Source organism: Balaenoptera acutorostrata, chromosome 1 (assembly GCF_949987535.1).
Source record: "Balaenoptera acutorostrata chromosome 1, mBalAcu1.1, whole genome shotgun sequence".
Lineage (NCBI taxonomy): Eukaryota > Metazoa > Chordata > Mammalia > Artiodactyla > Balaenopteridae > Balaenoptera > Balaenoptera acutorostrata.
Genome location: NC_080064.1, coordinates 193841315 through 193853950, shown reverse-complemented (window position 1 = coordinate 193853950; position 12636 = coordinate 193841315). Strand labels below are relative to the sequence as shown.

General features: G+C 40.1%; 1 protein-coding gene across 4 annotated transcripts in view; it reads left to right on the top strand.

Annotated features, from left to right (window-relative positions):
• DENND1B (DENN domain containing 1B) overlaps positions 1 to 12636 on the top strand; it is a 258142-nt gene that overhangs the window by 127639 nt on the left and 117867 nt on the right. For all 4 annotated transcript variants that reach the window (XM_057549265.1, XM_057549273.1, XM_057549259.1 and 1 more), the window contains one exon: positions 1229 to 1339. In XM_057549265.1, coding sequence (XP_057405248.1) covers positions 1229 to 1339 — 111 coding nt within the window. The remainder of the gene's footprint in view (positions 1 to 1228; positions 1340 to 12636) is intronic.

Below are 12636 nucleotides of genomic sequence, written 5' to 3'. Positions count from 1 at the left end.
TAAAGAACCATTCTAAGGAAAAACTGCCACTGAGAATATACATTTTTACATTTCCATTAATATATTTTATTTTTAAAAAGTCCTGTTTAGGGAAGAGGAAAAAAAAAAAAAGCAAGGACCTATACATAAGGCAGCATTCTGCATTGAGAAATATTATCTTTGAGATTATAGGAAAAATATTAATGTTGAATGACATAAAAGTAATTTTGTATTATGAAGAGTTGAAATGGAAGGTGAGGTGTGCTTCAGCTAGAGAAAACAGGAAATGAATCTCTCCACCAAATTCAGCATCACTCACTGTTTCCATTTATGTGCCCTGCTGTGATTACTGGTTTGTTCTGGGAAAGTTTGTACCTCACAGAAATAGAAGAAACAATTGGATTTCTTAGTTTCTTGCTCAACTAGAAGTTTTAGCCTTCTGGGTCATAGTGCACCTGGCACTGCAGTTTCAGTCTATTGTCATCTCTCATTCAGTCTCTTTATCACTTTGTTGCTTTCTGATGGGCTTAAGTTTGAGTACAGAAAATTAAAAGTAAGTAAGAAGGAGAGGATCTAAAAGTGAAAGTTAACGTAGCTTACCCCAGTTTTGTTCCTATGTGGGGAAAACAATTTGAAGTGTTAAGGAATCAAATTAACACCAACTTTTATTTGGTTATAGTGGTATAAAGCAGGCCTGACATGGGATATAAACGAGATCTTCCTTAATAAAGAATCAAAGGTCTGCTTTATAAACCCATCTCATCCTGTGATTGCCTTATACATAGTGTATAGTATCAGACAATGATATTGCCTGCTAACTGATTGGCAAACAGAGGGAGACTCAAATGTATTTTCTGGAGCAGCAGTTCTCAAAGTTTAGTGTGTGTAAGAATCACTGGCAGTATTTGTTTAGAAAATGGATTCCTGGGTCTGTACTCTGAAGATTACTACTCAGCAGGTCTAGGTTGGGGCCCAGAAAACAGGCTTCTTTTGCAGGTGCCTGGGGAGGGAGGGTGGGAAAGATGTGATGCTCTGATCACCCTCTGAGAATGTTTTCCTGGAGTAGGGCTATGTTTCAAATAATAGTAGAAGGCTACGTACGTGCCCTGTGTGGCAGCAGAATAGAATTAAATTCAGTTGTTTTAATGAATACCACTTATTCTCCTAACACTGTTTGAACTTCAGACTGTGTGGCGAACGTATCAGGTACTTCCCCTGTAACTTACACAGTTGTCTCTGGCTTGCGCAGAGGAACCTCACGGAGTACTTTGTGGCTGTGGACGCGAACAACATGCTGCAGCTCTTCGCCAGCATGCTGCACGAGAGGCGCGTCATCGTCACCTCCGGCAAACTCAGCACCGTGCGTATCTCACACTCCCCCCCCCCCCCCCCCCGCGCCCAGAGACCTGCAGCCGCGCAGAGGCTGAAACGCTCTGCGTGTGCTTACGAGACAATATCTACATACCCTTTTGATGTATGGTTTTAATCTGGCTCTTGGAGTACAAAGGTCTGATTTATGGAAGGCCTTCGCGGGTGCATTAAGTCAGGTTAATTATTTTTTCTTATCAGAAGATGAGAGTTTTTTTTTTTTTCTTTTTAACTCTCCGGAGTTCATTTTAGTGCCTTCTACCATCTAACGAATTCTTAAGAGCTATTATGAGATCTTTATTATTCACTTGAGGCTTTTTCCATTGGAGCTACTTGAAAGAAATGAAGGGACCATGATAATAGCTGCTATCCTAACCTGGTAATAGGTAGATTCATCTTTGTTGCCAAGTAGTGGTTTGGGAGTGGATTCTATAATAGTTCTGATTTGGAGGAGCTCTTCAGACTGATAATAACTTAAAAGTCAAAATAGCATTTTTTTTTTAAATCACAGGTTTTATGCTACTCACTGAAATGTTCTTCTGGAAGGTCTTCATTACTGTGCTAAAGGCAGGGAGAATAGAGTTTTCTTGGGTCATAGAAAAACATTCAGAAGTATTTTGCTAGATTTTCTAATTTTTTTCACTTTGACCATTAAAAGTTTAATATTTTTGACCTAAAAATTTTAATATAGTTTTGAGTAATGTATGAGATATTTATTAAAAACATTATTTAATATTTTGTGAATTAGCTTCCTTGCAAATTTGGCTAACTGATAAAACATAAGATAACATCTTTATGTTTTGTTCTCTGATAGTAGAAATAAAAACCTTATTCTGTAAAGTTTTAGTATTTTAGAGCGGAAGGAGCTTCAGGATTTCTCTAGGGTATCTATTCCGGGTGTAACGATGAGAAAGGTATTGATGTTTTCAGAGAAAGGTTAAATGGCCACCCCAAGGCCAAATAAGATAGTTGGAGACAGGTAATGTGAAACTGGGTCTCCTGATTCTAATATTGGGTTATTTGCATTACTCTAGAGTTGAAAAAATACAGTTTTGAGATTTTGAAATGCAATAATGATATGCCCACTTTTCAAAACAAATTGAAAATACATTATTTTACACATTGAAAAACACGTTATATGCATTTGAAGGAGTAAGTGTGGAGAAATGATGTAGTTCAATCAGAGAATAAGTGCCAGTCAGTGATGCAGGTAATTATCTGAATTTTCTTAAAGTGATGTTAAGAAATTCAATCTGAATTATTTGGTACTTTTTATATATTTGCTTTTCTGCTGTGCTTAACTTACCATTGAGGTAAAATCATTCTTATTTATCCTCCCCTTCTCCTCCTCCTCATCACATTTTTTTTTTAACTACATTTTTTTTGGTTACACTGACATTTCCTGCATTTATTTATTAATTTATTTCTTTTTTAGCTGTGCCACACAGCTTATCCTCATCACTTTTTTAAGCCAGTTTTTTCAAGATTATAAAGAATATTTCTATATGGATGTTGTCCTGAAGATTAAAAAGATTGTACAAGCTGTCTTGGAGACCTAGGAGCTAAATTCCTATCAAGATTAATTCATGTAACATATTTATTATGCACCTACTATGTGCTTGCCACTTTCTAGGCACTGAGGATTCAGCAGTAAGCAAAGCGAAGTCCAAACACTCTTGGAGCTTATATCCACCTGATAGAGAAGATAAAGACATGAATGAATAAATAGCTGTTATGTCATATGGTGCTGAGTACCAAGAGATAAGGGAGAAAGTGAGTGTGAGTGTGGGATGAAAGGTCAGGGGCAGGTTTCAGTTTTGTGTAGGGAGGTCAGGGAAGCCTTCTCTCATGAGGTGGTATTTGAACAGAGGTCCGAAGAAAGTGTGGGAGTGAGCTATGTGAGTGAATCTTTAAGCTGGTCTGTGTAGGAAAACATTAGAAATAAATCTGATGGAAAGCAGTATGGAGGTTCCTCAAAATATTAAAAATAGAACTACCATGTGGTCCAGCAATTCCACTCCTGGGTTTTTATCCAAAGAAAACAAAAACACCAATTCAAAAAGATATCTGCACCCCTGTGTTCATTGCAGCCTTATTCACAATAACCGAGATATGGAAGCAGCTTAAGTGCCCATCATAGATGAATGAATAAAGAAGATGTGGTGCACATATACAATGGAATATTACTGAGCCACAGAAAGGAATAAAATCTTGCCATTTGTAATAACATGGATGGACCCTTGAGGGCATGATGCTAAGTGAAATAAGTCAGACTGAGAAAGACAAATACCGTATGATCTCACTTATATGTGGAATCTAGAAAAACAAAGCAAACAAATGTAACAAAACAGAAACAGACTCATAGATACAGAGAACAAACACATGGTTGCCAGAGGTGAAGGTGGGGTGGGAGGATGGGCAAAACAGGTGAAGGGGGCTGAGGCACGGACTTCCAGTGAGAAAGTAAATAAGTAACAGGAATGTAACGTACAGCAGGGGGCACATACTCAATAATGTTGCCGTAACTCTGGCGACAGATGGTAACTAGACTTAACAGTGCTGATCGTTTCGTAATGTATAAAAATCCCAAATCACTGTGTTTACACCTGAAAATAATATAATATTTCAAGTCAATTATACTTCAATTAAAAAAGGAAAGAAATCTGAATATATGTAAATATTTTGTAAAAACATTTTTTGGTAAGTATTTTAAAATGTTGGTGTTTCTTTTTGTTGTAATTTGTAAACACCTCTTAATGGCTAGGTAACCTCTCTTCCACTCAGTTTCTTCACATTTAAACTGGGAACATGGGAGTAATACTAGTTTTAATCTCACAGGGTTGCTTTAAAGATTAAGGATATGTGTACATGCACACACATATATGTGTATATATGAAGTGCTTAGAATTTTATCTGCATAAGATTAAATGATTATCAGCTATAAATTTATAATAATCTAGATCTGCAGTTTAGAGTAAAAATGAACATGCCTACCCGTTAACTTTGTTTGAATTAAAAAATAAATGATTTTAATAAAGGCTTGGTATTAGTCAGGGAGTTGTTTCTTATATTTGAGGTCAACGTAATACCAGTTGTTTATGAAAGTTCCTGAAAACTTGGTGGTGATGTCACCTCTCAGTTAACAGCTTTGTTTTGGTTCACCATCTGGGGCAATAGGACTGATAAAAGAAACATAATTCAAGTTTGCTGTCATGATCTCCTCACCCTCCTTCTGTAGGGGAAGCTGCTTCACTTGAATCTAGCTTGAAAAATTCATGTATATACACACATGCATGCTATAAATTCCATGCACAGTAATGTTTAAGGTCAAAGACTAGTACCATAATATAAATTAGAAGTAAATATTTTTTAGAAAGCGTTTAGTGGAACCTCTGAAACGACCAAGGAAGGAATAGTTAACGTATCAATGAATTGAGGTTAAGACTACTGCCAGTGAAGCTTTTTACATCCTTATAGGATTTTATATACCACAAAGACTATAGTGTACTTAAAATTAATGCAAGAAATTGTGTTTTACCCGGTTTTCACTTTTTAATCTATGGCCAAATTTTTAATTATTGGAAGAGCATGTATAAGTTCCTCGCATTTATAATTTTGTTATAGTTTTGGGAACTTTGGATTTATACTTTGGTATGGTCATAATTTTATTAGAATCATATCTGTCAACTTTATAGCTAGCCGGGGGTTTTACTGGTGATACCCTGACAGGTAATGAGCTACCTACCTGAGTGTTCCTTCCTCAGGTATTGTGTGTAGTTAAAATTATAATTTGTAATTTATCTTTATAGCGATAAACTTTAAAATAAAAAAGTTTTGAGCTATGTTAGCAAAAGTATCAAGAGTATTGTTATGTTTTAAAATTTTTCGTGGGTTTTTCCTCCTTATAGTAAAATGTATTTTGTTAGGACTCACTATTATATTTTTCCGTGTTTTGAGTTGAATGAATTGGAATGTCATCGGTTTTGTGTTTATCCTACTGATGTGTACATTATCCGGTACACACGGAAGGGTTCCTGGTAATCCTGAACAAGAATGTTGATTTTGTACATGCCGTAGGCAGGTCCTAGAGGTTTAAGCCCCGAGTGAATAGCAGACTAGCAGGACATCGGCCCAGAGTCTCATGTATTCAAAGCAAAGGAATAAATCATGATATTACAGGGGTGTATCAGTTGACTTTTTTGCTGTTTTGTGACCAGAGGTAGGGAAGGATTGCTGTTTAAAGCCGTGTCATCGGCTCTCAAGTCAGTCAGGCACGAAGCCTTGTCAGGTGCTCTGTAATTGTCCCCCAGACGTTCACTAGCTAGTCAGCTGGGGCCGTGCGTTTTGTTTCCAACACTGAGCTGGCCAGCGTCTGACAGGAGCTCTCGTCATCCTGTCAGTGATGTGTTAACTAGAGTGTATCTTTGTGGCCTGTGGAAGCAGGTACAAGAGATGCTCTCTTTAGAGCAGATGTCTGAGTGTTAGCTCCCATTTTGACCAATATTTAGTTGGTAGATATCACCCTCTTGGAGTCTGTAAGCACATTAGTTACAGAGATGTGATTGTGTAGCCCGTGTCCTGTCTGGACTGCTCAGAGCAAGCAGTGTGCTGTGAGTGCAGGAATTGTGCTAATACACTGTCATCTCTTCCTTTGTTATAGTTGCCCCCAGGCATTTAAGCATATGCTTTTCTCCCCTTCTGTCATTAATACCGTCAAGGGCCTATGCAAAAAGAAATCTCGTGATCCGCGGAAAATCAGCTATTAAAATGTAGATGTTATAGGTTGAGTTAGATTGAAGGGGAATCCGCAGGATTTTAACCTCTCCATCTGGATTTTACGTATTCTTAACTTATCTCTTAGTAGTGCCACCTATCAGCATTTAATCTGAAACCGGCAGCACAGAGAATCTTTCTGGAGACTAAGAACTGAACAGTTGGTGCGAGAACAAAGATTACCCAGATCTACTCCCTGCTTCAGATTATTGAAGTGTATTTTTCCCCCTTACGATTTTAAAGCTGCAGCAGCATGGTGCGGTTAAAAATTATCATCAAGACCTCTCAGGGAGAGAGAATCTAGGAACAATTTTTAGATTTTTAATTCTTCCCAAAGCCCATAGCAGCCAGTTATGTCAGCCGAAACTGCAGACAATGACTCTTACTTACCAGTGTGTTATTTGACTTGGATACTGCTCTTCAGAACATTGCATTTTCATTCACTGCTAAGTGGATGTGGCTGGAGCGTGGAAATGGGACTATTGAGGTGGTCATGTGACACTTTGTGGGAAGATTTGTGTGGAGGAAACTTCTAAGACGGGAAAGACTGCAGGTGTTTGTATCTTCCAACTCTTGAGGTGATAAGAGCTGTTTTTCATAGAAACGAGCACAATAAGGGTTAGAACCATGGTCGGTATGTGTGTGTGTATGTGGGTGCAGTAAACTTAATCTTTTGAACTGTGGATATCAGAGAGAAAAGTTTTTAAAATATAATAAAATTTTCACTAATTATGGTATGAAATATGAAGTGTTCATCTGATGCTGCAAATGCCAGGGTAGAAACATGTCTCTAACAAGTAAAAATGTGTCTCCTTGATTGCCTTTTTTGACACTAGTCTCTTTAAATAATAATAATTATGACAATAGTAAAGGTTTCTTTGTAAATTCTGAAGTTTATAAATTAGAGGATAATTTCCATATAGGCCTTTGTCTTAAAAAAAAAAAAGATTTGTGTTCAGCTGTTTTCTACTAGAAATTTCTAATTTTTAAAGAAGTCTATGCCAAAATTGTAATTCCTTGGGGGAAAAGTTATCAATACATCTTAAACACTTTCAGCTTCATGAATTTCTCTTGCTATATTGACTCTTGTCCAATCTGTACAGGATCTTGGTTTGCTATCTTTTGGCCTTCACGTAGCCCTAAGGAGAAAATGTACTCCTTCCTTCCCATGGCAGGTGGTTTCTTTGTTCGTTCATTGAACCACTCCCCATCTATGGCTCACCTAACTCATGCCAGACAGTGTTCTACATGCACAGGCAAGGGAACGAGGTCACAGCCTCTGTGTCAGCCTGGGTCCAGCCAGGAGAGAGAAACTACAGTCGTCTGAACGATGCAAGTTGAATAGAAAGAATTTAAGACTGTCACGTGGGACCGGGGTAGCAGGCAGGGGCTGCGGGAAGTGCCGGGAGCCGTGAAGAACCCGGCATAGTAGGTGTAAAGCAGCCAGGAACCTGCGGGGAGCTGGGGATCCGCGCCCAGAGAGGCGCCACTGTGCGGGCAGCACACTGCTCAGGAGCCACTGGGAGAGGCCGCTCCTCCGGGCTGTCTCGCCGAGGCCCCCCGCTCCCCGCACCCCCGGAAGCCAGCTGGGGGAGGGTGGCACCGAGGGAGGCTTCCGGCCGCCGGGCGCCGCTGACGGTGGCACTCTCACCCGGCAGGTGCAGGAGAAGCCCTTGTACCGCGGGAGCCGCGCGCCGCGGGGGCCACAGGCACCCTGCCCGGAGCTGCCGCGGCGAGCCGGGGCCCCGGCCCCTGCGGCCGGCAGGGCGGAGCTGCTGTCACAGGGCACCCACCCGTGCTTGGCGGGGCAAGCCCTGTCTCCCCGAAACGTCGCCTCATTGTCCTCTCGGGACAAAGCTTAGCATCGTGCCGGCTGCTGAAAGGGAAAGCTATCTAAAGGGCACAGATTTGTTTTCTCAGATTTGACAGTGAGGGGTGAACTTGGAGGGGAGGGGCAATAAATCGGTAACCGGTACAGTCCACCCCTTTGGGTGCTTATCCTCCAGTGACACCCTCTAAATCATCTGCACTTCCCGAACAACAGCAGAGCAAAGCTCTGTGTCTACCTAAAAAGATGTACCTGTCCTTTTCCAAGTACAGACATTTTCACCCTTTCCCCCAAATGAGAAGCAGCACCGTACCAAGAGTCACTGTGTCCATCTCTTCAATTCCAGTCACATTTAATTTTCTGTTAACTACTAACAACGTATATGTAAGATAAAGATGAGACATAGAGGAAAAAATGGTTAGCAGGTAAAAATAAACATATGAAAGGAAAATTAAACATATGGAAAGCTACTACAGCCCTTGTTTATGTAACTGCTCATGAGACCATAATTGATATTTCTGACTTCCTTCTTTCATTACCTGTTCCATAGTCCCCTCACCTCAGCCAGAGCCTCAGCTGGTTGGAGTTTTTTTTACCTGGTTTAATGATACAAACTTTCATTTCCAAAAGGGCTGGATCCTCAATAGTTCTGGGTTTTTTGTTTTTTGTTTTTTTTTTTTGATTGCCATAGTTTCCCACTAACATTTAGTACCAGGCATGGAAGTACCAAGACGCATCCCAGAGAATTCCATGGTTCCAGACATGGTCTCCCCTGCCTCTGTTGTGTAAAAACAACCTGACTTACTTCTGGTTATTGAGATCAATCATTCCAGCCAGTAGATTATCCCCAATTTTTAGCCTGTTGATTCAGTGGCATTAAGGAACCCAGAGGGCCAGGTGGCAGTCCCATCTTCTGGTTCAAGTGGAAGCATTCCACTGTTGGGAGGTCAGATCCCCAAACCGAAAGCGCCCTGCATGGCCGGGGCAGGAATTAGAATTTCTGCAAGTGGGCTGTTAAGAGTGATGATGAGAGGGCCAATCCTACTCCTACCCCTTGACTCCCGGTCCCATGGATTCTGGCTTTGGGAGAAACAGCACCGTAAAACGGTTTCTGATTCAAAGCGTATCCTGCATCATGTTAAACAGAGCCCCACCCTTTAAGGGTGCTCTTTCCCAACCGGTGTCATAACTGAGTCTTAGGTGAGCCATTCCACCTTTTGACTAGGCCAGCAGCTTCTAGGTTATAAGTGTAGGCCAGAGTAGTTGAGTTCATGGACACGAGCCTCTTGTTTTACTTTGCTGTTACATGAATACCTTGGTGAGATACAGTGCTTTACGGAGTGCCGTGCTGACAGGTGTGTTATTCTGTGAGTCTGATGGTGGTGGTGCTGGCAGAAGGATTATGGCAGAGAAGACGAGTCCTTAGCCAGAATATTTATTCCAGTGAGAGTGAACCTAATCGAGCCTCCTTCTTGATGGAAGAGGTTCAGTGTAATTCACCTGCCACCAGGTAGTTTACCTGATTGCCATGGGAGACGTCTCCCTAGACACGTTCTGCTATAGAACCACCTGAAGAAGGTGCCAGGTATTACTGCTGGGTACTGCTAACCAGTGTCCTCCAAGAGCCAGGCCCCGGAGACGCACAGGCCCTGCAGGAGCCTGCCCCCGAGCACACGGAACCAGGAAGCCCCAGTCCCTTCCTCCTGCAGCGCGTCTCCTGCGTCCTCTGCGGACAGAGCGCACTCTGTCCTCCGTCTGGTAAATACTTCAAGGGCCCAGATCCATTGTCACAGATGGGTAGCAGAGAGTGAACTTGGATCCGAGAGGCATAAATTGAAGGCACAGCTTCCATGAATCTCATATTTTGTTGTGATTTACTATGATAAAATAGTGTAATGGAAAGAGTAAACACTAGTTAACCACTTGAGAAGAAAAACATAGATCTTTATTTTGAAGGAGATATTTGACATTGGTAGAGTTTTCCAAACATAGAGTATAAGGGTATTTATTCATTTGGTATCAATAATGATTATTATTTGCCAGGTAGTGGGAATTTCAAAGTTACTAATTTATGATTCTCTAGACTCGTAATAAATAGTAAATTATATAGTGTCAATCAAGGCCAGTCAGTGTGACTAGAACTCTCATGTGGGAAATATAGGAGGGAGGGTGGTAGATTAAAGAGTTGACCTCAGTATCACACCTGGTTCTTGGAACGAATTTGTGTTTTGTCCAGGAAATATATTCTTGTGTGTGTGTACGTGTGCGCAAAGAGCGTGACAGAGAGAAGTCATGCTACAGGATCTAGTTGGAGAGAGAGCAGTGGCCAGATTGTGAAGAACCATGTTTGCTAAGTGAAGGGGTTTGGATTTTATCCAACAGATTGTGGGGAGGCAAATGAGGGACATGCTGTGACCAGTTTTGTTTTGGGGAAGGGAAGCTGGTGGCATTAGAAAAAATAGAGTAGGGAACCTCTGACTGACAGGTGTCTCGTTAAAAGGCAGTCGCAGGGATTAGAAAAAGAGATGACCAGCTCCTGAACCTAACAGTGACCGTGAAAGGTAGATGGAGTTGGGTTTTAGAAACGTGGCTAATAAGGAAATGTCTGTTGGATGTAGAGTCTGCTTGAAAGTAGGTAAATAAGAGGGAGAAGTTTACAGTGACACACAAAGGACAAATATTCATCAGCTCTTTCCTTAGTGTCTGATATATAATGGAGGCAGAGCCTGATGTCATTTGCTACTAGTAAATTGTAACTCTGTAAAGTGTGTGTGTGTGTTTGTGTATAGATGTATATATTTACAAGTGTTTGATATGCCTGGTAAATATACATATGTGTACGTTAAGTATATATGGGAATATTATATACAATTTGAATGATACAGCATATAATATATATGTACAATTATTCATTCTCATTTCAATATCTGTAATTTACAAATAGTCGCTTCACTTGTAAGGATTCAGAGGTCCTTTGGGGCTGCTTGTGGTTGTCTGTCTTTCAGTTGCTGGTGGTTTGCCATTAGTTTTGTTCCTGGTGAGAGATATTTTAAGTTGTGATTTTCAGGGATGCCTACTAGTTAAAAAAAGTAGGTTCAGTCAATTAGATTTTATTTATTCGTTATTTGGACTATGTCCCCAAATATGGTAGTAGTGTGATTATATCAATAATATCTTCTAAAATTAGAGATTTGTTTTTCAGTTCCTGACTACTCAACTAAAAAATTGGATGACTTCATATAAGCCATTTTTTCCTTTTATCCTGAAGTTTATTATATAAAAAGTGAAAGAATTGAACAAGAATGATTTCTAAGGTTCTTCCTAATTGTTAAATGCAGTGATTCTTTAACTGTACTGTATATTTCTTAAATAAATGCCTTATTTTTAAAAATACGGTTTTTATATAATTCACACGAACAGCCTAACTTATAGTCCTCTAGAATCCAGGGTCTAGAAGTTTGTGTGGAGAGAAGATAAATACATGTGAGCTGTGTTATAGTGTCAGACTCCTGAAAGTTGTGGAAAGGTAGATGGGCCTTCTCCTGGAAAAGTGGAAAAGCTAAACTGCTACAGAATTGGCTTGAAGATGTGAACTAGAGAGCAGTAAATTTAGTGATGGGGAAAGTCATATAGGGGAGGAAAGTGTTTGAAGGCGTTGACATTTATGTGCAGTGTGACAGCTACAGAAGTTCAGAATTGAGGTGGGGTTGGTACCACAGGAATGGTGCATGTTGAGGCTCACTAGAGTGAAAGCTCCTTGAGGGCAGAGGCTTTGTCTCCTCGGCTCCTTATTCTGTCCCCAGCACCTGCAGCGATGCCCGACACATGTTTGGTGTCTCACATCTCGTTGTGTGATCTTGGGCAGTTGGTTTAACTTTGCCTCGGTTTCCCCGTGTGTCAAATTAATGAAAGAATGAGTACACGGAAGAAGCAAGCAAGCAAGAAAATATTAGAATTGTTTGGCTCGGAAGAGCCAATTAACCAGTGACTGGCCGTGAGATGAGCAGAACTTTCCAAGGACTTGGATATGATGCAGAGAGGTCAGGATGAAGTTTAGTAATGAAGCAGCAGAATTTACCATCCTACAGGGATGGAGAAAGAGAATGAAATATAAGATGATATTTTAGTATAAAAAGGTATTGAAAAAGAAAAATGTACAGCCAAATACTGCCTTTTTTCATGATACAAAATTGCTATTTCTCTAAACATTTCTTTACAACTATCACTTAATTTGAGTGTCAGAATTTTGCTCAAGTAAGAATATCTCATAGTTGGGATAGCTTTGTAGTTTTCAGATACTGTGCTGCTACCTTTTTTGTCCTCAACTTTTAAACGTGAATGTAAATTAAATGTGTTTAAACAGATAGTTTTTTTATGCTTTCCACTGAAATTTTTTTCATTCCACAAGGAAATTTATCACGTTCATATCTGCAACAGTTTATTCTGTGTACCTTTAGGTATCTGTAGCGCTTACATTTCTGAAGTAAACATTGATTCAGTTAAAACTCAAATGAAGTCTCTAATCAATATTTCTTGGATTTTGTGCATAAATACATTCTTAGGGGACATAAATCTGCCCCTCAGTAATTCATGTAGAACTTTAGTTGAAGGCAGTGGGACTCCTACATTAAAATGAGGCAGAACCTGGCTAAGAGATACACAGAGACTAGAACAACAGGAGTGGCGGC